Genomic DNA, 22,034 nt, shown 5'->3' with positions numbered 1-22,034 from the left:
GGCTTTTCTCTAACAAACATGAGTGTGTATAGTAAAGGTGACCACTCATCTGCTCTTTAGTTCTAGCAACCTTGCACATACCTGTCCTTATATTGGTGTCTTTACTTTTGTTTAGACTGAATTTCTAATTGATAAAAGGAAAAATAACATAATTCAGAATTTAAAAGAAACGTGCTCTGCACTCAATTATATTATTGAATCTGGAATAATAGTTACATAATATAATATTGTAATAGAATAATAATTTTAAAGCTTAAAATCAAAGTGACAAATGTAGTGCCTTAGTGCTGGCATTTACGTTTCATGAGCAGAAAAATGGACTTTCATTGCAAGATTTATCAGAGTAGCAAGGGCTCAGCAGGACGACAGGGAATTTGGCAGTCAGCTTTTTGTGGGTCAGAATTCCCACAATGTGCATTGTTTGGGCTCTGGTGTCACTATCTGAATGTCTGAGTTGCTGAGAGGAGGATTTTTCAGACGTGGTTTAGCTGCAATTTCTGGGTATGGTCCCGTTCTGTATTTCTCTGGTCATAGAAAGCACAGTGCAAATGCCAACGTCCCGTTAGCATTGTCTCATTACAACTGCATGGCTGAGCGTGAGTTATTTCTGTGAGCTCTCAGGGTTTGCACAGTGCACTTACTGTTAATATGATTGAAAATGTCTGCAGTAGAGGAGATCTGCAATTGCTTGATGGGCAGCATGTGCTAAAGGGTCTTCATCACTTTGGCTTTCTCTGCAAAAGTTAGGGACTCACTTTCCTGCTGGAGGAAAGCACAGAAGTCAGAGGGGGGCAATCTGTGGAGGCATCTCGGGGGGATCTGCAGGGCTGTGATGCTTGCTTCTTCCTTGCTGCGTGTGAGGAGTGATGAGTCACCTCTGCTTTTTCCAAAGGATCTGTTCCTTTGCTGGCATAAGCTGTTGTTGATTATTTTTTTCATTTTATTTTTCCTTTTATGACAAACCAGCAATTGATGGGTTTTGTCACCAGTATAAAGAAACAAACAATACCGATCATTATGCTGTGGGAAGGAAAATCGCAGAGATAAAGTACATTTCATCTGCAGCATCCATTTACAAAGGGTAAAATGCCAATTGAAGAGGCTTTAAATATGGTAAATACTCCTAAAGTAACCTGAGAGTATTAGCAGTGATGGAATGTTGCATACTAAGTAAGGTGTAGTTCCCTACCCGAATTTACCACATAGCTGCACAAATACTGGTTGTGTGTGGGAAGATGGAACCTTAGTGGACATCTGCCAGGGTCAGATGTGGTTTGGATTTGTTAGTCTTCCTCTAGCACTGCAATGTGTGACAATATAAACAAAGGAGAAAAATAATTGTGGGCCAGGATATCAAGGTGAATTTTTGAGAGGAAGAATAGACTGTCTTAAGAGAGAGAGGAAGGACAAGACTGTGTAATGACAAGGGTTAAAAAAAAAAAAAGATGTGAGGGATGTGCAGAAATGGAAGGATGAGAGGTTTGAGCTGAAGGGGAGGGGTATGCATTAGTGCAGAGGAAATCTCTCCTCACTGGTATGCACAAAGACATTTCCTGCCTTATGTTTTGGTTTCTTAATAGTTATCTGACTATAAAATTAACCTACATCATTTAATGGTAGTTGAATGGCAGCTAAATTAACCCACTTTCAAAATAGAGCTTACCTAGCCCGTCAGCTCTGAGACAGCCTTGTCCCCAGGCATCCAGGCTGCAATCCACATCTCTGCCTTAACCTATTTCCCAAGCAGCCAGCCAAAGTGGTGCATCAGAAACAGGCTCTGCTGCTCAGCCCAGCCGCTGACAGAGCACGGACATGTATCAAACCGCTAATTCACATTGCAGCAGGCATTCCTGCGCAAGGAGGGGTGGCGTTGGCACGTGGGGAGTGCCGCCGTTAGGGGCTCTGATACTGTTTCTATTAACAATGTGGCCTTGATTATCTGAGGCCCAATTATCTGAATCTCCAGGTTATCTGAAATGGGGTCATATCCCCCAGCATCTGTTAATTACACCCAGGATACTCTCTGCTCTCCAGGTGTCTCCACTGGCCCCTCCCAAGCTTTGGAACCGGGCTTTGCTGAGTGTGGTTAACTCTAGTGACTGCTCTACCAAGCTCCTGCATTTGGTTTTCCGTGTTCATGTTGGGGAAAAAAACCCAACCTGGATAATTGCAGAATTTGAAATCCTTTAAGACTTCTAAAAGTAGGCAGTAGCTGTGCATCGCAATGTGTGTGTTGGAGCTGGGAGCAGGAAAGTCTTAGGGGAAGGTGTCCAGTGCATTTGAGTTTTCTTCCACCTTTCAGTGTATGTTCAACTTAGGAGGGGAAGGTGGAATTTCTCACAGCACACCCTATCCTTGTCACAAGCCCTCATTTACTGCAGTTGAGTGCACCTTCAGTGGGAGTTGGCTAGCTGTTGAACCTCTGCAGTTGCAGTGACTCCAGCTGACCTATGTGTGCATGTCTGAAGTTTGGGGAGAGAGCTTTGTCCCCAGTGTGCTGCAGCACAGACTGGAACTGACAGCGATGGACACAGAGCAGGGGAGAGGCCACACACCTGTGTCACCTCAAGCCCAGAGCCAGTATAGCTTCCTGGGACTGTTAAAGATACTCAGGGCATCCCTCCCTACTCCACAGTCCCTGTAGTTTGTTCTCCCTTCTCTTAAATGGATGCTGCTTTTTATAAAACGTGCAAAGCTGTGAAAATCATTGTAAGAACTTTTTTTTTTTTTTTCCCCTGCATGCTTTTGTTATCTGTCTTCTGGTGCTGTCTGTTTCTCTATCTATTCTGGTCTTCTAGTGCTATTTATCCTTTTGGAGCACCTAGCTCAGCAAAGATTCTGGGTACTGCCTCAGAAAGGAACAGTCATGGTAATTTTTTTTCCTTAAAGAGAAGATCCCAAATGATCTTGATAATTAGAAAAATTAGCAAGGACAATACTGGAAAGGGTTTGAAACTTAGGATGTAGAATAGTATTTCCAACGTGATAAATTTCCCTTGGTTTTAAAGCAATAGCTCAGTGGTAAAATTTTTAATTAGTCATTACATATTATATTAGAAGTATCACAGTGATGATAAACTACTATAGAATACAGTTGGGTTTTGGGGAAGGTGGGAGTCGAGGAAGTTGTGACATGAATATAAAAAAGCAAAACTTACTTGAGGCTGATATTGGGTTTTTTTAATGTAAAATCAACTTTGCTTTATTTGATTTCTGTTTGGTTACAGGTGGGGAGAAGTAATTTTTAATGTTTAACTAGTTTAAAAAATAAATAAGCAAATAAAAGACACTACTCTGAAGGGTTAAAAGTCTGAATCTATAATGGATGTCTCTTATTTGTCCAGCCAGTTGGCTGATTGTACAACCTGGTTATGTTGATGAATACATGCAGTTGACAAAAAAAACCCAGCCAAACAAAACCCACCTATAACTTGTTTCTTCCTGCTTTTCAGTTGAAATACAAGCTCAGTCCATCCCCATGTGTGTCACCAAGGACAGAGTAAATTCAGGGGCCTTGAGAACCTGGTAGTAATATTTCCATAGTTATTTTGGCTGTGCTTGGAACAACTTCAGCTTTTAATTTAGAGAAGGAGAGTGCTTTTTCTCCTTCCTAGCTGTTATGTGGAGCCGCAGCTCTTTGCATGCTGCTTTTTTTTTTTTTTTTTTTTTTTTTTTTCAGTGCAGTGAGAGAGAATTACTGTAGCACCCACAGAGGTGTGAAGGGACTCATTCATCTGTGTGGGGAGTGTGAGGTGCCAGGCATATTTCTGAGGATTGAAATACAGGCATTTAAACTGGTGCATCCAGTGTCAGCCTTTTAATTGGGGCTTTGAAAGATGAGCTCCAGAAAATCTTGCTTCAGTGACTTCCACTATTTGTGCCCATGGCTGATTTGCCCATCCCCTTCAAGGGGACATCCATTCTGCCAGCAGAAGGAAGCACATCCTGCGCCTCTCAAGGCACGAGGTCTGTGCTGCAGCTATGAGTGGAGATGGGTTTGAGCACAGTCAGATGGTCCCACGCCTTTCCCAGCATGTTTGCTTTTGCATGGCCATTCCAACAAGCTGAACTGGTACTGGCAGAGAACCCATTTCCCCCTTCTGCTGGGTAAGAGCTCTGCATGCAGCCCTCCAGCACAGGCAAAGGAGACCTGTCCTTGGGAACCCACAGCACAGCCTCTTTCAAGTGCATGCTTAGCATGCAGGATTCACTGCACCCCTGGGGCTGGGGTCAGCTCACCTGACTGCCAGCAGTGAGCAGGTCCCCTTTAAGAGGCTGTTCTTCCTTTGCAACCCCTCAAAAAGGCATTTCCACTCACCCTGAAAAATAAATTAAGTGGTTGAAACCAGCGAGCTGGAGGTGCCACGCAAGGGCAGTGAGACCCTGCCCCAGACCTTGGGCTCACAGTGGGCATGGTCAGTGCTTTGAGTTCAGCTGATGGAGAGCATTGCTCACCAATTAGTCTTTCTTCTTAGTCACCCATGTTTCTCAAATCTCTGCTTTTAGTCAGGTTTCCAAGACACCCTTCAGCTTGGTAGGGTACTCAAATGGTACCTCTGTTTTTGGGTGGTGTAAGGCACCTCTCTGCCAACTGGCACAGTCAGCTGTGGGCAGCAGGAGAGGGAGGGGAAAGGTCATCCCTGTAAAAATACTGAATTGGATTTTATAAGTTTATAGCTATGTTTTGTTTCTTTTACAGAACTATAATCCTGGTGCTTAGAGTGGTCTGAAAGGAACAGAAACACTTAGCCTTGAACTTTTGTTCTGCTGCTGCTTCTTGTGCCTCTGAGGTACAAAACATACCTGTAAACTTATAATCAATCAAACTGATGTTCAAGGGCTAAAAAAGGAAACCCAAAAAGGGTACAGGCTTCATGTTCAATAGTGAAAAACTTGGGGTGGGCAAGCCAGAAGATTGCAGTTGGCAATTGACAGGTTTTCGGAGACTGGCTTCCCAGGTAGGTTGGTATGAACCAGCTGATTTCTTTCTCCCTTTCTTTCTTCCCCTCTTGCTTCCTGCCCAAATACACTATAGAACTGGAGGCAGACTAGGCTGCCACTAAAACTTTTTTTTATGGCATTCAGAAGCAGGGCAAGCACAGTGTCACCCTTGTACAACATGAAGGAAGAGCTATGACAACCCCACCAGTGGTTTGGGGGCACTGCAGGAGCTGGGAAAAGCTCCTCAGGCTGTGTAGGGAGAAACACAGATAACTTGGCCCTCCTCTCCATACTGTAAATCCTCTATCTGTGCAGTCTGTAGGTGTTACGGGCTGCCAAACCTCTGCCTTCCCCCGGCCCCTTCAGCCCCAACCGCGTGGCCTTTGTTGGAAGCCCCAGGTCCCCTCCAGCAAGAGCTGGGGGAGGGTTGACTTTAAACTCCACTAAACAGTGGAGGCACAATGCAAACAAATGTATTGCAGCACGCAGCTATGCAAATAGCTTCAGAGCACAGCACGTTTTCCCCAGCATTAATTGCTGCACCGCCGGGGTTGCGTAGCAACAGCTCCGCTTGTGCCTCTGACAGCTCCTGCCCCTTGATGCCTCTGACACCTTCTGTGGCAGCAGGGAAGGGGAAGAGAGCAGGGCTGCCCTGGGAAATCGAGAGGGGCTGGGAGGTAGTGAGGGGCTCTGGTGTAAAAATTCACTTGGGACACTGAGGTTGTCTTCTGCTGTCCCAGGGTAGCGCGTGCAGTGGGGCTGGAAGGAGGGCACAGGAGAGGCACGGGGGTACAGGAACAGATCCAGCACTGCAGCCTTGTGAAGGCAGCATTTGAGGCTGGTGGGCAGAAGGGGCAGACCTGCCATGTCCCAGGCTCTGCAGGAAAGCTCACTGACAGGTGAGCTTCTCTCCCATTGCAGTCAATCCTTCTGGGGACCCCATACAGATTTATGACTGCACTTACAGCTTAGCTAGAGGCATAGAGGGTCCCCAGATTGTCTCTCACTGGCTGTGAACCTCCTTTTGGCTTGTGGCTTTTCCAGCCCTTGAGAGAGATGGCTCATTCTTCATGCACACATGAAACTAGGAGAACCCTGGGCCAAGCCCTGTGGGAAGGGGTGAGTACAGGCACCAAGGAGAAGACTGCAGGTGGGATGGGCAGCCCTAGGCTCCCTCGCTGGTCTTTCCAGTCCAGCAGTTTCTGTGGGGCTGGCCTGTATCTCCCAAAAGGCAGGACTATGCCTGCCTGCCTCTTTAGAGGCAGGATTGGCTGCCTCCTGAGAGCAATTTTTCCTCCTGTTCAAAACCATGTTCCCAATTCCATCCTCTGTGTTTACCACTGAGTCTTCAGCTCCCGTTGTGCTTTTTCCAGGCTGAGGAACATGTTTACACCCAGCACCTTTCCCTGGAAAGACACTTCAGCTCTGCAGTCAGCTCACCTCTCCCCTATTCTGATAAGCCACGTTAAAAAATAGTTTATCTGCAACAGTTTGTACTGTACTCTGCTTGAAAATGTGGGGCACTTGATGTAACTCGACTCTTACATGTGAGCCAGAAACAAGCTTTTCTCCAAAACTGCCTTAAGTAGGGAGCAAGTGGGCAATCCTGCATCCATCAGCTGCCTCAAAAGAGAATGCCCATGGGCATGTTTTACTTATTAGTGATAGCCAGAACAGACAGGAATAGTGGGAAATGCTGGATAGGTACCAAGGCACACAGATTAGCAGGCCCCAGGGAGCACAGAACTCAGTGTGTTTGGGAGATCTGGAGATGGAGAGACACAGGCTGCAGCTCAGCACCCTTGGGGGCACAGGGAAAGAAAGGACAGAGGTGAGACATAGCCACCCTCAGAGCCTTTTCACCTCAGGTGGCAGTGAAAGCTCTGCTCCAAGTTTATCCTTAGACACCCAGAATAAGGTGATGCTGCCTGCAGTACCCAAACAGGGATGGACTGGAGAAGGAGCAGATGAGCTCAAGGTGAGAAGTTGCAGCCTGTCTTTGAGCTGAAGTGGCATGACACCAGAGGACCCTGAACACAATGTGCCAGGTGAACTGTGTCACTGAGTGTGAGATGGGTCTTCTAAGTAGAAAGGGCATCAAAACAGAATGGATTTATTTCCTTTATCAAGCAGGAAATATATTTATCTCTGTTTTTTTTTAAATTTATAGCTTGACAAGCTCTGTGTATCTCTGATTGTCTCCTTGGAGTACAGTAGGGCAAATAAGGTGACAATGAGCATGAAGGCCTCAGTCACACTTCAGAGGAAGAAACTAGGTGAAAGGCAAGGGAGAAATACTACTGGAACCTTCAGGATCAGGGAGCCAAGGTCCTCTCTGCCATACAAGCAGGACATGAGCCTTTTCTGTCCCACACACCTCTGCAAAGCTGGCGTGACCTGCAGCTGGCTGTGCTCAGCATCACAGCTGCAAGGCAGGAAAGGACAGTGCCCAGCCACTTTGGTCCCTTCCCCTAGGCCAGGGCCCCTGCACACAGGTTTGCAGCCTCCTCCTCCTCCTCACCAGGCATCACCCAGCCTTTCCTTTCCTTTCTTGCCACCCACCCGGGCAATCGCTTTGCCTATGCCAAGGATTCTGCCTTCACGGCCATGGAGTGCAGCACCCAAAGGTGCCCCAAGGAGTGAGATGGCTCTTTTGCCACCGTAACCCCTGCCCACAGCTGCCCAGGCAGCACGGCAGTGGAGGGGCCAGGGCAGGGCCCCACCTCTGCTGCTGTCCTTATAAATTCAGTCTTCCCCGGGGAAGATGGCTGCTTCTCTTCAGAGCTGGGCCTGTGAGTAGGTAAGAGAAGTCACCGCCCTCTTTGCAAAGGTGGAAAAAAGATTACGCTGAGCTCTGCCTTTTCAAAAAGCCCCCTGCTCCAAGCCCAGGGGGGTTGAAAGGTTTTTTTTATCCCCTTTTGTTATTCAGCAGAGCGAGGGGAGGAGCTGGGCGGTGTAAGAGATCCTGGCTGACATAACCCTTCCCATGCAGGGCTCTGGAGAGAGGCCAGGTTGTACCTGAGTATTTTTATTTAAACTAATCCCAGGCATTCCAAATTGAAAGCCATCGCAGCGCCAGGTAGGACCAGTTCAGACGGTTGTTGGAGTGCATTTTTCTCACCTGGGTGTATTAAAGCAATCTCCAGGTACGTTATTTATTGCTAACCCCGGGAGTATGTTCTGGAGGTGTTGGGACACATTCGGCAAGCTGAGCTGGCTCAGCCTTTCCAGGTGGTTTTAGGAAAACCCTGCCTAAGAAGCCTTTAAGGAAACTGAGAGGCTGGGCTTGAGAGGCAAAGCCTCATTACATGTAAAACATGTTATGCCTGGGCAAACTGGAAAGCAAAGGGCTGGGTAGCAGCTGCTCAGGGCAGGCTCGGTTGCAGCCTGGCATTTCTGGGCAAAGAGGAGACCTGGTCAGCCCTCAGCATGAAGTGGCCCCAGGTATTTCTCCCTGCCCACCAGCCCAGGGAATCAGGGCACACAGGGAATCATGCAACCTGGTGCATGTCAGTTCAAAGGAAGCAGCCAGCAAGCAGTAGGTAAGGAGCAGGTAAGGGCTGCCCAGGGCAGGCTCTGGTGTGCCTGATGCCACTGAGAGCGGCTGGCTCCAGCCACTGGCTGTCCCTTCTCCATTTCTCTGCTGATGGCTCCTTCAAGCTGGAGCTCTTCCTCCTCATCCACCTGTTGAGCCCTGTGCCTGGTAGCATGGAGAGGGAAAACTCACTCCAAATGAAGCTGCTTTTCTCCACCCTGGCCCTGAACTCTTTGATAAGCTTTGACCCCCTTGACCCAGCTGAGTGAGTGAGGTCAGTGTCTGATGCTGGTGAGGGGGGCAGGCAGAGAAAGGCTATAGGGGGAGAAAGGACTTTCACTCCTCCAGTACAAGGCCAGGAGGTGCAAAGTACAAGTGTTGCTGCAAAGCAACCCTACTTTACTTGTAAAGATCCCGAGTCAGGCAGTGTGGGTGCCAAGATGTGGGGCTCTCTCGGCGTGGTCAGGATTGTGTGGGAGTTGCCTGTGCTGCCGTTGGGAACAGATAGGGTCTCAATAACAGCACCTGGCATGGCATTCATGATGCTTTCATGCAAACACTGGGTAATTATCCCTTAACCTCTCTACCAGTAAATCCTAATTAATTGCCTCTGCCAAGCAGGTAACTGATAATGGCCTGGGTTTGAGCGCTAGCTAGTGGCAGTGACCCTGTGCTGTAGAAACCCATCTTTCTGCACAACCACTGTGTGCTGACAGCCCATCAGCTGCAGAAACACTTTATTAAATGGCAGCTAATCAAAGGTCAGTGCCAATGGCACGACACCGCACAGGGTACATTGCTGCCTGCATGTCCTGCAGGCTGGGAGCTCACCAGAATTTCTGTGCTGACTACAGAAGAGGCTCAGATCTGCTCAGTTTGGCCCCAGACCCATCTTTTGCTACTGAGGTGTAAGCAGAATTTTAAGACTTAAAGTAGCTGAAGATTCCTGGCATCTGGATGCCCAGCTGGGATGCTGCTCTGCTCCCACCCAGCCTGGCAGTGCAGAGTGAGGGAGCGGAGGTATGCAGCCATCCTAGAAATGCTGGGCCTTCCACACCAGGTGCTGTGCAGATACTAAGTCTGATTCTTTTTAGGTTTGCTTTGAACATGTGACATGGTGCCTACACGCTGGGATGTCCTAGGCAAAAGTGCAATTATGAGAGCTCTGGCAGTGGCAGAGAAACAAAAGTGCAGTCCGTGTCCTGCCAGCAGTGTGCACATGTAAGTGTGCATGCTGGGACTGGAGGAACACCTGCCAGCCCTGGGAAAACAGGATGCTTGATCTCACCCGGAGGTCAGGCAAGTGATGTGCCTAACTGGGAGGAAAAGGGTTATTCTGGTTTTGCAGCATAAACTAATATTCTCTAGGACATATTACTGACTGCTTTTCTCTTTGTCTCTCTAGTGAGGATCCAGCAGAGACAATAGCAATAGACTCTAACAATCAGCCGAAGTCTCCACTGGAAAAATTTATGGTCAGACTGTGTACACATCACCAGAAGCAGTTCATTCGTGTGCTAAACGACATATACACTGAAGTACAACCAGACTCTGACGGCCAGCAGTTATCTGAATCTGAGAGCATGGAGGCCTCTACTTGTGGCTCTGGTTGTAGCCAGCGAAGCACTGAAAATCAGGATAAGGGTGCTACTTGTACTGAATCAAAGCTCCCTTCTACATTGGACCCAGGGCAGTCAGGGGCCGATGGCCCCCTGCATGTTACGGGACAAGCCCCAAAGCAGCCAGTGGAAATGAAGTCTCTGGACAGAGCAGAGAACTCCAGTCCTGCTTTGAGAAGGGACTTCTGCGAGCTCCCCATCACCAGGCTTCGCTCTGCTAGTCCAAAGGATAGCCCCACCCAAGGATACCTCAGCACGTTGAACTCTTCCTCTTTGAATTTCCATCATGCCGCAAAGAGCCTGGAAGGGCAGCAAGCTGCTGGACATGAACAAGAAGCCGGTATCAGGAAGTGTGAGGATAATAAAGAGCAGCTAGCAGGTAAGACTCTCATGGAAGGTTATATCTCAGTCAAAGTGGCAAATGTGAATGGCAGCGAGGACAGCTTAGATAGCTGTCTGGGGTCCCAAAAGAGCTCTTTCAGGGCTCTCCCAGAGGACTCCTGGGATCCTGGCTTTGCAGTGACCCCTCCCCGCAGAGCCGACAAAGAGAACACTTTGCAATGCAGCTCAAAAGCATCTTTGCACCAGGACTTAGACGCAAAAGAACAAGATGCGAGACCAAAGCAAGAAAACCACCTGCATGCCAAGAGCAAGGCAGGCTGCCAGCTGCACCCAGCCGACAAGGGCATGCTCGACAAGTCCAAAGAGGGCTGGCTGCCCACTGGCACGATGCCAGCCGCCCACCGGCCCCCCGGTGGGCACCCCCGCGCCAAGGCAGCCTCCCTCAGGTCATCTCGGAAGAGCAAGAAGGCATCGGGGCTGAGGATCAATGACTATGACAACCAGTGCGATGTGGTGTACATCAGCCAGCCCATCACCGAGTGCCACTTCGAGGCGCAGCGGCTGGTGTCGTCCCGCAGGACGGCGAGGAAGAGCACGCGGGGGTATTACTTCAACGGGGAGTGCTGCGAGCTCCCCACTGTCCGCACGCTGGTGAAGGGCTCCCGGGCGGAGGAGAGGGCGAGCGGCCCGGCACTGCGAACAGACACCCCCGTAAGTGCCAAGCCACCCCTGCTGCTCTCGGTGGAGGGGTCTGCAGGGGTAGGACGGGAGGGTGAGAAAAGGGTTTCCCTGAGGCTCCTGGCTAAAGTGGCACCAGCCAGCCAAGAAACAAAAGAGAGAGCTGAGCTGGGCTCCATGCAGCTCCGGGATACCCGAGCACTGCGATCAAGGGAAGCTGGCCTGGCCATGCCGTTCTTCTCCCTTTCTGCTCCACCCAGCCCCCAGAAAGAGGATAGCTTGGCCAGCTCACTGCCACCTGGCTCCCCTCCTGCTGAAGGAGGGGGGATGACAATAGGAGACACTGTCACCTGGGAGGCTGGCAGTAGCCTGGGCTCCTCTGGGGATGGCAGCAGCAGCAGGCAGGCTGCTGATATTGCTGCCTTTTCCATTTCAAAAGCACACGGTGAGGAGGAAGGTTGTTCAGGCTCTGACATACAAACTATTCCAGACCTCCCTGCCAGTCCAGAGCCAAAGTCCTCCTCACAGGCCTCTGCTGCTACAGACACAACACCTCTCCCCTGTGATGGTACCACGGATCCTGCCCATCTTCCAGGTTCAGGGGATGCTGAGCTCTGTGGGCAGTGTCTGGCAGAGCCCTCCACATGCTCTCCAGGCTCGCAGGCTCATGATGAGCCCCCTGCCACCATGGATGGGAAGAGCCTCCTGGAGCCCCCTGCCACTCTGCAGTGCGGGGATGTGAACAAAAGCATAGATGCTAAACCAGAAGCCGAATCATCGGTCATGGTGGATGACAGCCCTCTTGAGCAAGAGGATGCTCTGCTCGTCAGCACACCCCTCCCCAAAATCTTGGAAGTGGAGGCAGTGCAGAATAACAGCACAGCAGGTGAAAAAGAGCCCACTGAAGGGGAAATGCCACCCAACCCAAACAGCTCAGACTCTGTCTCTCCCAAAGACAGTCTAGACAAAAAGCGAAAGAAAGGCAGGAGAGCGCTAGTGGCATCAGACCGGTGTCTCCGAAGCCAACAGTCACCGTCACCTGCTGAGGGCAGTGCTGAGGACTCTGGTTCTTCCAGCTCTGTACAGATTCCTTGCCTTCAGATCAAACTCTCCCAGAGCTCTGGTGCTAAGCGGTTCAAGAGAGAAGTGCAGCTGGATGAGGCAGCATCCATGCCCTTCCCCAGTGACTGCTTCCCCAATGTGCTGCTCAAAACGAGCAAAGAGCCAGGCATTGGCCAGGTTCCAGAGAGCATCACTGAGCAGCAGCCAAGAGAGGAGAATGGTGTCACTACCAGACAAACCTATAAAAGCATCTTAGCAAAAGAGACTGCTGCAGAGGGAGAAAATTCCTCTAAAGATGACTCCTCTGCTAACAGCAGCCAAAGTCAACCGGGTGAGATGCTGGAAATCAGCATTCAGGATGATTCTGAGAAGAAAAACATTACCCTCTCTCTAGAGAACAGTGTTCCTGCTAATGATGTGGAGCAAGTAGATGTGAAACCAGTCAATACCCGTGCAAGGGACAAGGAGAGCTCTGACAGTGTCAGGGATCTGGGCAAGCCAGTGAACTATGAGCTGGTGACCAATTTGTCTCCATGTCCCAGCAACAGAGGTGGAAGCAAGCATCTTCCAGCAAAAACTGCAAAGCATAAAAAGGCTGCTCTGCAGTTTTATAACTTACGACATGCACCTGCACCTGTAGACAGTGCAAAAAAGAACACACCAGGGAAGGAGTCTATGCAAGCAATCCCCAAGCTGAGGGATGAACACAGTTCAGGGAATGATGACTGCCCAACACTGGAGGACATAGACATGGCTGATAGCAAACCAAAGTTCATGGAGTGGTGTGCTGAAGAGGAGAACCAGGAGCTCATTGCTGAGTTCAACACTCAGTACATGAAAATCCAGAAGGGCTGGATTCAGTTGGAGAAGGAGGTCCAGCCAACCCCCAAGGTAAAGAACAAAGCTGACAAACTGAAAGAGATTTGGAAAAGCAAAAAAAGAACACGGAAAAGCAGAGGCTCACTGGAAGTGCAGAAGCTTTCTCCTGTGCAGATGTTGTTTATGAAGGCCTTTAAGCTGTCTGACATATGCCAGTGGTTTCTGGAGACAACTGAAACCAGGTCTCTAGTGATTGTGAAGAAACTCAACACCCGTCTCCCAGGGGAGATTCCCCCCATGAAAGTCCCCATGCAGAAATATTCTTCCTCTAGTCTCTACCCCAGCTCACTACAAGCTGAACGTTTGAAAAAACATCTCAAGAAGTTTGCTGCCACTACCCCAGCTCGGAATAACCTGAAGAACCAAAAGCTTTGGGCCAAAATTCGTGAGAATGCTGATAAAGCAGAGGTTGAAGAAGCCACCACTCCTGGCCAGACGTCTCCCACTGATGCCAGCACCAAGGAGCTGAGTGAGGACAAAACCATCCAGCCTGCCCTCAGCTTGCCCACACAGGCCAGCACCAGGATCCTGCGCAAGTACTCCAATCTTCGGGGCAAGCTGCGAGCCCAGCAGCGCGTGGTGAAGGCAGAGAAGCGGAGTGATGGCCCAGGGGACCACCTGTCCCTGGAGAGCAAGCAGAGCCGGAAAAGTGTGTGCATCAACCCCCTGATGTCGCCAAAGTTGGCCTTGCAGATCAAAGCAGCTGCCTTTCCTGCTAAATCTCCTTCAGTGGATGGAACGGCGAAGGGGAGGAAGGGGAAAAGCAGGTCCCAAGAGGACCCCTTGCCCAAAGTCGACCTCCAGCTCAGCAAGAAGAAGAAGATGCTGAAGGAGAGCGGGAGCACCCAGGAGCGATCCAGCTCTTCCACCAAGGACAAGCTGCCTGCAAAGAAGGCAAGTAAAATAAAGCATTCAGAGGTCAGCGTGAAATCTCCTGCAACCCGAAAGCAGACTGCCATGGAGAGGAGCAATAAACTGGCCAGAAAAATGTCTTTGAAAGAGAAGAGAGTCCCGAAAAAGCAGCTGGAGAAGATGCGGCTCCCCGTGCGGAAGGGCAAGGAGAACACGAGCAGACGGGCCGTGCTGCCTCCCAGTCACGAGGAGCTGTCCAAGTCTCCAAAACAGAAGCCCCTGGGGGAGTCCTCCACACGGTCACAGAAGATGGCCAACAAGAAGCACAGCAGTGGGAAGACGTTGACAAGGTCCATGAAGAAGATGCAGGAGAACAGTGTGTCTCAGGGCAAGAGGAAGCTAAGGGCAAAAGTGGACTGTTCGCACAGCAAACGCTCACGACTGGACCCGAAATAGCAAAGAGCCGGTAGCCATGTACAAAACTGATGTATAGTAGTAACCCTTTACCATGCATTAACTAAAGCTGCTTTTATAAGCTGTAGCAAGCCTTTTAAAATCCGCAGTTACAGGATAAACGCCCATGATTTTAGGCATCAGCAGATGTGTCTTGGACAGAGAAGAGGTTGGTCTGTCTGGCTCTGCTGTTCAGAAGGAAGTTTCTGCAGTTTGAACGTTCCTTGGGTTCTTTTAAACTTAGAACCAGGCAGTTTTTGTTAAAAGTACAGTGCCTTATTTATCACTTTAAAAATAAAAATAAGAAGCTCGTCTGTGTGATTTGGAGGCTTGCGTTTTATACTTGAGGCACAAGCACTTGTACTGTAGCAGAAAGAAAACCACCTTCGTGCACATGAAGTAGCTTTTGTCAGCCTTTGGGTGCACACAAACATTTCCCTTTCTTTCAGAGTCCTTCTTCTGTCTGTCTTCTTAGTGGCATTTAAAGCAAAACCAAAACCATTTCGCATCACGAAGGGAGAGAAGGGCGAGTCTGTCCGTTGTGGTTTGCTGGTAGCATTGCTGGTGTCCCAGCCTGTTACCTGTGAAGTAGCTACTGGTGTGTGTACTGCTGATGGCTGCCTGCTCCTCACTGCACACCCCGTGGTTGGGGAGGGCCCGCTCAGGCTGAGGAGATGCCCTGGGGGCTCCAGGTACCAGGCTGTCACACCCACTGCTGCCGGCTGGGCATGCTGGGCTGTAGCTGTCTTTTTTCTTGCTGGCTTCAGGGATGAACCAGTCTTGCCATGCTCTGCTTTTGGACAGACTTCCTTCTTCTGTTTCCCTGTCCTTGTGGTGATTTCTGTGGTCTCTTATGGCAAAGCTTTTCTGCAGTGCTTCACTGAAGATTGAATCTCTCCCTTTTTAAGGGCTTGGGTTCCTGATGTTGGTGCTCTGCAGGAAGGGAATTCTGGCCCTCACCTTGTGCTTTTGTGCACATTTTGCCTAGTGCTCTCCAAAGCCAGGATTTGCAGTTGAAATAAGGTTGGGATAAGGGACTGGCTTGTGTTAATTTTTTACCATAATTTGCATTTCACCCTTTTACCAGCAAGGTGTGGGAGGTCTGTCCTTGCTTCTGTCACAGAACAGGGTCATAGTGCCTGTCTTTTCTTAGAAAAACCTGTTAGAAGTGCATAGAAGTGCATGTGTGGCTGTGCTGGTTCTGCTGGGCAGAGATGACCAGCAGCTGGGGAGGGCTGTGGTCTGTGCTAGAGAAAGAGCCCTGCTCAGCCATTGCATCCCCACGGCTTCATTTCCATGTTGCTGCAGAGTCCATTTGCAGGAATCCCAATGCCATTCTTCTTCCACACATAAAGCAGCAGTGCCTGTCAGGGCACTGTGTGGACCCTGAGGCTGCCAGACCTTTACCAGCTGCCTTGCTGGTCCTTGTTCAGCTGCTTGTTCCTGATGAGAGCAAGGCTCTGGTGTAGCCCATGAATTCAAGAGATACTGGCCCTCAGAGCAGAGGTGGAAAGGGATTGGCTGCAAAGGGAATTGCTTTTCATGGTTGGCATTGAAGCCCAGATCTCAAAGCCTGGGTGCGGGAGGTGAAAGGCAGATAATTGTGTTAAAATCTTTCATTGTACCCCTTTAGTACAGAGGATGAAACCAGGTGTTTGATTTGCACTCCCTTCACAGAGCACTTCTGGTTCTCTTGGAGGTACTCCCTTTCCCAAGCATTGACGCTCACAATGCTGTGGCACATTTTTCTCTTACTGTGAAATGGCTGATTTAAAAAAAAAAAAAATCCTTTGCCTTTCCTTTCAATTGTGCTAGAGTAAGTTAACTCTCTGAACAGATAGGAAGTGATTAAATCTAGCCTGTCAGTCCCTGTACAGATTAATATGAAGTTATCTATTACTTTAATTTTTACTGCATGCATTAAATATGTCAAACATTCCATCAGGAAAGATTTAAAAGCATTTCAAGAAAGGTGTAAGGCAGGAGGGCACTGATGGCAGTTAAGTGACTGATCTGTACCTCTTTTGCAGGGTGTCTTTCCCTCTTGCTTCTCCATCCTTAGGATGGAGTTATGGTCCTTCTCTAGCCTCTGGGCCCAGCCACATGGGCCCAGATTTCCTCTCCCTCCTCTGGGCCAGGTGTACGTGTGAGCACGCCTCTTACCTTTGCTGCTCACGCCATCCCCTGCAGCAAATCCCCTCTCCCCATCCTTCCCTGCTCCTGAAGCGCCTGCACCATCACCATGCACTGCACACTCCTTGAGGCTTTCCCTCTCTCCTCTCTCATTTTTTAGCTGCTGGTAAATGCTAAATGCAGGCTGTCCTGCTCCTTGTCTTCTGTGCTTCTGGGAGCAGGAATTCCTTTAGGATAAAACCCTATACAAAGCAAGTGGAAAGAACCTTTCTAGATGGGATGCTGCTGCTCCAGTGTCCTGGATGCCTTCCTGCACCCTGGGGCTTCACCAGCACTGATTAGCTCAAGCATGGCAAGATTGGGGGGCAGCGTGTGTCCTTGGTGCTGGAGTGGAGCAGCTTCTGGGCATCTGTCCCAGTTCAGTGTGCACTGCTTGGCTTAGGCAGTGGTGGGATCAGAACACTGAGCTTCCCAGCAGTGTTCCTGACAGGCAGTGGTGACGTGTGCTGCTGAGGCACAGCCCCTGCCTTAGAGCCGTCTGTTACCAATAAATGTGGCTCTTACATCATGCAAGGGATGCACAGGGAGCTGCAGATGATCTTAATGAATGGAAGAAAATAAGAAACATTATTTAGTACCTTATTCCACATGGACATGGAGTGTGCTTCCATGTGCTACAGGCACAGAGTTGCCCACTGGCACTACCACAGTGCCATCATCAGATCCACAGTCTCATTGCGCTCCTCTTCCCCTGGGCCACCCCACAGCTCCCTGCTCTACTTCTTCAGCTCTGGATTTCAAGTGCTACAACCCACAAAGGAGGTCCCTTTCTGTGGCTTCAGCTGTTCTTGCTGGCTACATTCTCATCCTATTGAAACTAGTCTCCATCATGCACCCTGATCCATGAACTAGGAGCAGCATCCTCTTAGCTGTGCACCTCCACAGATGTCCTCACTGTCCCTCTGCTGCCAGCCCCCCTCTCTCATTTGCATGGTTACCTTTTTCTCTCTCTTCTTGTCATCAGCAGCTCTATGTCTTCACAGTTCACATGTTCAGAATCTGTCCATCTCAACCACTGGGAGGAGCTGCATTTGCCAAGCTGAGAGTCAGGACTTATGCTGGTGCTGTAGCAAGAGCAGTTTGAGCCCAGGATGACTCCTCCTACCTGTAGCTGTTAGTATCTTGTTAAGCAAGGCCAGCCCTGGAATGGGTTTCCCTTCTGGCAGGGTGTGTGATATATACCCAAGGCATGCACGTGTTTATATCCATCACTTACTCATCCCTGGCAAGGTCCTATTTGCTGGTGTTCACTCTGTGCAGTGGGGTTTCTGTAGTCACCTGCCAGCAAGTCAGGGAGACAGATTTGCAGCAGACCTCTCTGAAAAGCTGACCAGTTGGCGCTGATGCTTCTGACAGACTTTCTGCTGCATTGCTGGTCAAGGTCCACGAGCTGTGAGAGCAGGATGAAATTGTTCCCGCTGCTCTCTGCACCCCTGTCCCTTCAGTGCTGGGGGTGTCAGGCAGGGCTGGACCGAGCAGACTGGCTGCTTGCCCACACCACTATTTTTTGGTGGTGTGCAGATGAGCAAAGCTGCAGCCCAGCCTGTGTCCCAGCTGGTCTTGTGGCACCTCTGGAAATGCTGATGTTTCCAAAAGTTCTGCCAGCTCTTAGTAACCTCCCAGGAAATGGACATGCAATCAGATATACTGGTGCCCTGTTTTTGAGATTTGCTGATGGACACTTTTTCACTCCAGCTCATAAACCTCCAGCCTGATAGCTGCATTCCCAGTTGAAGGTGACTGAGAAAGCTGTGATCCCCAGCCTTCCATGGGTGCCTGGGGCAGCATGGAGTTGTGGGTGGTCATCCAGGTTGAGCTCTCACCTTTCCACCATCAGCAGTCATGCCTGGGGAAGAGAGCTGAGCCCCAGCCAAGGTGTACTTGGATCTGCATCCTTGGGCTGTATACCTGGACAACCCAGGAGCAAGATGGGGATAGGCTCCTCCTTGACAGGGAATGCCACTGGAGATTTTCTTGTAGCAGTAGGTTTTTTGAGCAAACCACAAGGCTGTGATGTCCCCATGTCACGTGTGTCCCCCCGTGTGTCGTAGCATCCATTTGGCCCATCCTTCAGCTTGGTGGTTGTGAAATGAATCCATCTGTTCTAAGATGTTCTCAGGAGTTCTTGTTTGTATTAAGCTCACCCTTAGGCGTAGCAGAAATCACAGTCCCCATCCTCCCTGCTCCCCTCCCCGCAGACAAGCCCTCTCACGAGCACTTCCACCTTCTCCCCAAAGGGCAGCAGAGGGCAGCTGGCGGTTTTGATTCAGGGCACGTTGGCAGCTTTGGGGCAGCCGAAGGAGCTGGGATGCAGCTGGCCAGCATTTGTGACATGGGTCTGGAGGCCAGGCGGTCCCGCGGGCTGTATTGCTAGCCAATGTTTTCTAAGTCTATTTGTAAGAGTACCTAATTTTAAAATGAAATGTGAATATATATTATGTGTAGGTGCCATGTAAGATAGTGTTGTGCTAGGCAGCAGGATGCTAACCTACTTTTTAAGCTTTTTGGGAGCAGGAAAAAGCATTTTTCTCTCACTTCATGCTCACAGATCTAATATTGTAAATAGGTTTTTTAAATATTTATTTCATGGGCTTTCCACAGGTTCTCGTTCTGACTGGTGTGTCGGTGGGTGGGGCTGTGTTGCCCAGCCTGCCACAACCAAAGGGCTGGCGATGGCGTGGGGGGATGGGGCGGGGTGGGGGTGCTGGTGGTGGTGTTCAGTTTGGGTTTGTATCACGTCAGAGCTGAAGCATTAACTCTTCATCTCGTTTTGATGATGTCAGACCTGGTCGTTGGCCACGGTCCCCAGGGAGGCTGTGAGCTCCCATGGCTGGCCAGGATGGCTGTTCCCCAGGACAGGGGGCACTGCAAGCAATAAGATTTGTAGTAATAATGTCTGCTTTGATGGCAGGGGCTCTCGGGGCTCAGGGCCAGGTGGGAAAAACCCTGCTCCCAGCAGGGCCTCAGTCCAGCATGGCTTTGGGGTGGGTCTCTTGACCTGGAGGTACTCAAAGGAGTGTCCCCAGGGATGCAGAAAGGGGGAGATGCTGTTACCCCATGGAACCCCCCCCAGACCACTGGGGTAGGGTAGGTAGTTGCTGGTAGCAAACTCCCACTTAGTGAATTACTGCCTTTGTGGGTACGGGTGACCCATGAGAGCACACTGCTGTCGCTGCTAGTCCTAGGGCCGGCTCCAGAAGGTCATTTGCTCATTTGCTAATCATTCTGCAATTTTAATTCTCCTTCTAGGAGGTTTGAGGTCATTTGGTAATTTTTGCTTAAGTGGGTTTAGGTTTTTATTTTTCTTTGTTAACCCCTTTTTGCCTGGAAGTGTGGCTGGCTCTGACCTTCCAGTCCAGCTGTCTGTGTGGGGCACTGTCAGCAGGATCTGGTTTTATGATGGGTCTCTGACTTTGGAGGATGGAGTGAGGGGTGCTGCTGGGTTCCAGCCCTGCAGGACCCTTCACCAGTCCCATGCTTCCTTCACCCTTGGAACAGGTGTGTAAAAAAAGAAAAAAAAAAAAAAAAAGGAAAAAAGGAAACAGCACAGTAATTTTTTTCCTTAGGATGTAAAACATTTGAATATTCTCTCCACCCTGATGGTAAATGTTTTTCCTTCATCTGTGTCTGCTTCCCTGGGAGAGTTTTGTTTCTCTGTTTGTTTCTATATAAATTTTAGACACTGAGCTGAAATTCCTCCTGTCCGGTACTGTATGTTTGAGCCCAAGCAATGTGAACTGTACAGACCAGCAGTGGGAAGGGGGAGCTGGTGACTGCACCTGGGAGAGCCGTGGCTTGGGACGGCGTTCCCAGTTGGTGTAGGGAGTGGGAAGTACTGCGCCACAAGCTGGGAAAATGAATTGTCTGCTGTGAATTCTCGGTTGGAAATGTGGAGAGGAGTTTCCATTAGATAATGTTTACATACCTCACCTGACAAACCTTTGAAAGTGTATATATAAAAAAAAGAAAGAAAATAAAATTATATTAAGTTGCTTTAAATCAATATGTATAGCTATAAGAGCTGGGTCATTTGAACTTTGAATATGTATCGATTCTCTAAATGTTGACATTTTGTGAACTCTGTGCTCCTGTCTTTTATTTCATCCTAGCCTATGGAAAAAGTTGTGTTCTTGTTCCAGATAAAAGGTCCCTGACTCAGATCTGAACTCCTCAAGGATTCCCACCACCTTGTTTTCTTTTCTTCCTCACTGTCAGTATTCACCCTATGAGCTTTCTAAAGGTCCATATTTTATTGCAGCTTATTAAACGTTTCTTTGATATCAATGTTGGTTTGGTGTGATAAGTGGGGAAGACTGAAGGTGAGTGAGTGCATGAGGTAGGGCACAGCAGGCTGGCACCTTCCAACTGCCACCTCCTCCCTGCGGAGAGAGGATATAAATGTCTGTGTGGGGTTTCTGTGCTCCCATACCAGTGCCCGAGCTGTGGCAGACTTGTGTTTGTGGCACCAACACTGCAACCTCTTGGTGGTCCTGGGGACTGCTGCCCAGGCCCCCCTTACCCTTCCCCAGAGAGCTACGAGTGCCCAGTTTCCCCTGGAGCCATTCCATCCCCACAGCAGGCACTGGCCCTTCAGCTTCCCACGTGCAAGACCCTGGCAGTGATGGCTGCTTTTGCAAGGCATTGCTGGATAACCCCGTCTGCTTGTCCCTGCACCGTGGGGGCAATGCGTTGGCCAGAAGTGCTAGCTGGGGCTGCTCCAGGAGTAGGAAATCATCCCCCAAGGCACAACCAACTCTTTCCATCCTGTGCCACCTCCTCACACACTCAGCAGCTCCCAAGCATCGCCTTCTCCCATCTCCCCACTAGGAAAGAAGAGGTCAAGCCTCTGAATGAATAAATGTCATGTTCACATGGAAGACAACATAGACAATACCAAACATCTCCTAAAACAATACAGCCTCTGCCAGCGGAAGGATGCCCAGCGCCTCCCTCGCCAGCCTAGTACAAACCAGCGTCTTCAATAGTGACACACACAAACCCCACGGGCCAAACAAAGCCACTGTCATTTTTCTGCCCAGTAGCATCTGTAAACAAAAAGAAAACATCATTTGTTGACCCCAAACATATAAAAATACTATAACAAAATGAAATACAAATATATATTAGAATCTGTAAGTATTCTGTATAAAGAGATACTTTAGCGGTTAGCGTACAGCAAGAACAGAAACACAACACAACCAAGCCCCGGGTGGGCCACAGGCAAATGAGACGCATCCCAGCTCCTCTGTGTGGCAGAGGAGCTCCCATGGAGAGGGCATTTGTGGCAGAAACACATCCCCGTGATTCTGGAGATGCCCTGGATGCCAGTGGTGAGCAGGGATGGGGACAGCGCCTGCAGAGCTGGGTGTACCCAGTGGAGGTGCCTGGAGTCCGGCCATAGCTGGCAGTGCAGACCTGAAACCAAAGTGCTGGAGTGGTGTGATGGAGAGATCCAGGACTGCAGCTCTGGGATGAGTCTG

At 49.6% G+C, this 22,034-nt stretch overlaps 2 protein-coding genes across 2 annotated transcripts in view; one reads left to right on the top strand and one right to left on the bottom strand.

Moving 5' to 3' along the window:
- Nucleotides 1–3,451: 3,451 nt before the first annotated feature.
- Nucleotides 3,452–19,182, top strand: LOC144246609 (uncharacterized). The gene is made up of 3 exons (XM_077784664.1): nucleotides 3,452–3,525; nucleotides 4,700–4,790; nucleotides 9,882–19,182. Exon 3 carries the CDS (start codon nucleotides 9,949–9,951, stop codon nucleotides 14,362–14,364), a length of 4,416 nt encoding a protein of 1,471 aa, XP_077640790.1. The 5' UTR covers nucleotides 3,452–3,525; nucleotides 4,700–4,790; nucleotides 9,882–9,948; the 3' UTR covers nucleotides 14,365–19,182.
- A 2,217-nt stretch (nucleotides 19,183–21,399) lies between these two features.
- Nucleotides 21,400–22,034, bottom strand: part of SLIT1 (slit guidance ligand 1) — a 59,593-nt gene continuing 58,958 nt past the window's right edge. The window contains exon 38 of the mRNA XM_031505266.2: nucleotides 21,400–21,599. The gene's annotated coding sequence lies outside the window, so the exon portion shown is untranslated. The remainder of the gene's footprint in view (nucleotides 21,600–22,034) is intronic.

This window comes from Lonchura striata, chromosome 7 (assembly GCF_046129695.1).
Source record: "Lonchura striata isolate bLonStr1 chromosome 7, bLonStr1.mat, whole genome shotgun sequence".
Lineage (NCBI taxonomy): Eukaryota > Metazoa > Chordata > Aves > Passeriformes > Estrildidae > Lonchura > Lonchura striata.
The sequence above is the reverse complement of the archived record's forward strand: the minus strand, read 5'-3'. Positions and strand labels throughout refer to the sequence as shown.

Coding starts and splice junctions, on each gene's coding strand:
- LOC144246609 (XM_077784664.1), top strand. CDS start 9,949: ATGGTCAGACTGTGTACACATCACCAGAAGCAGTTCATTCGTGTGCTA.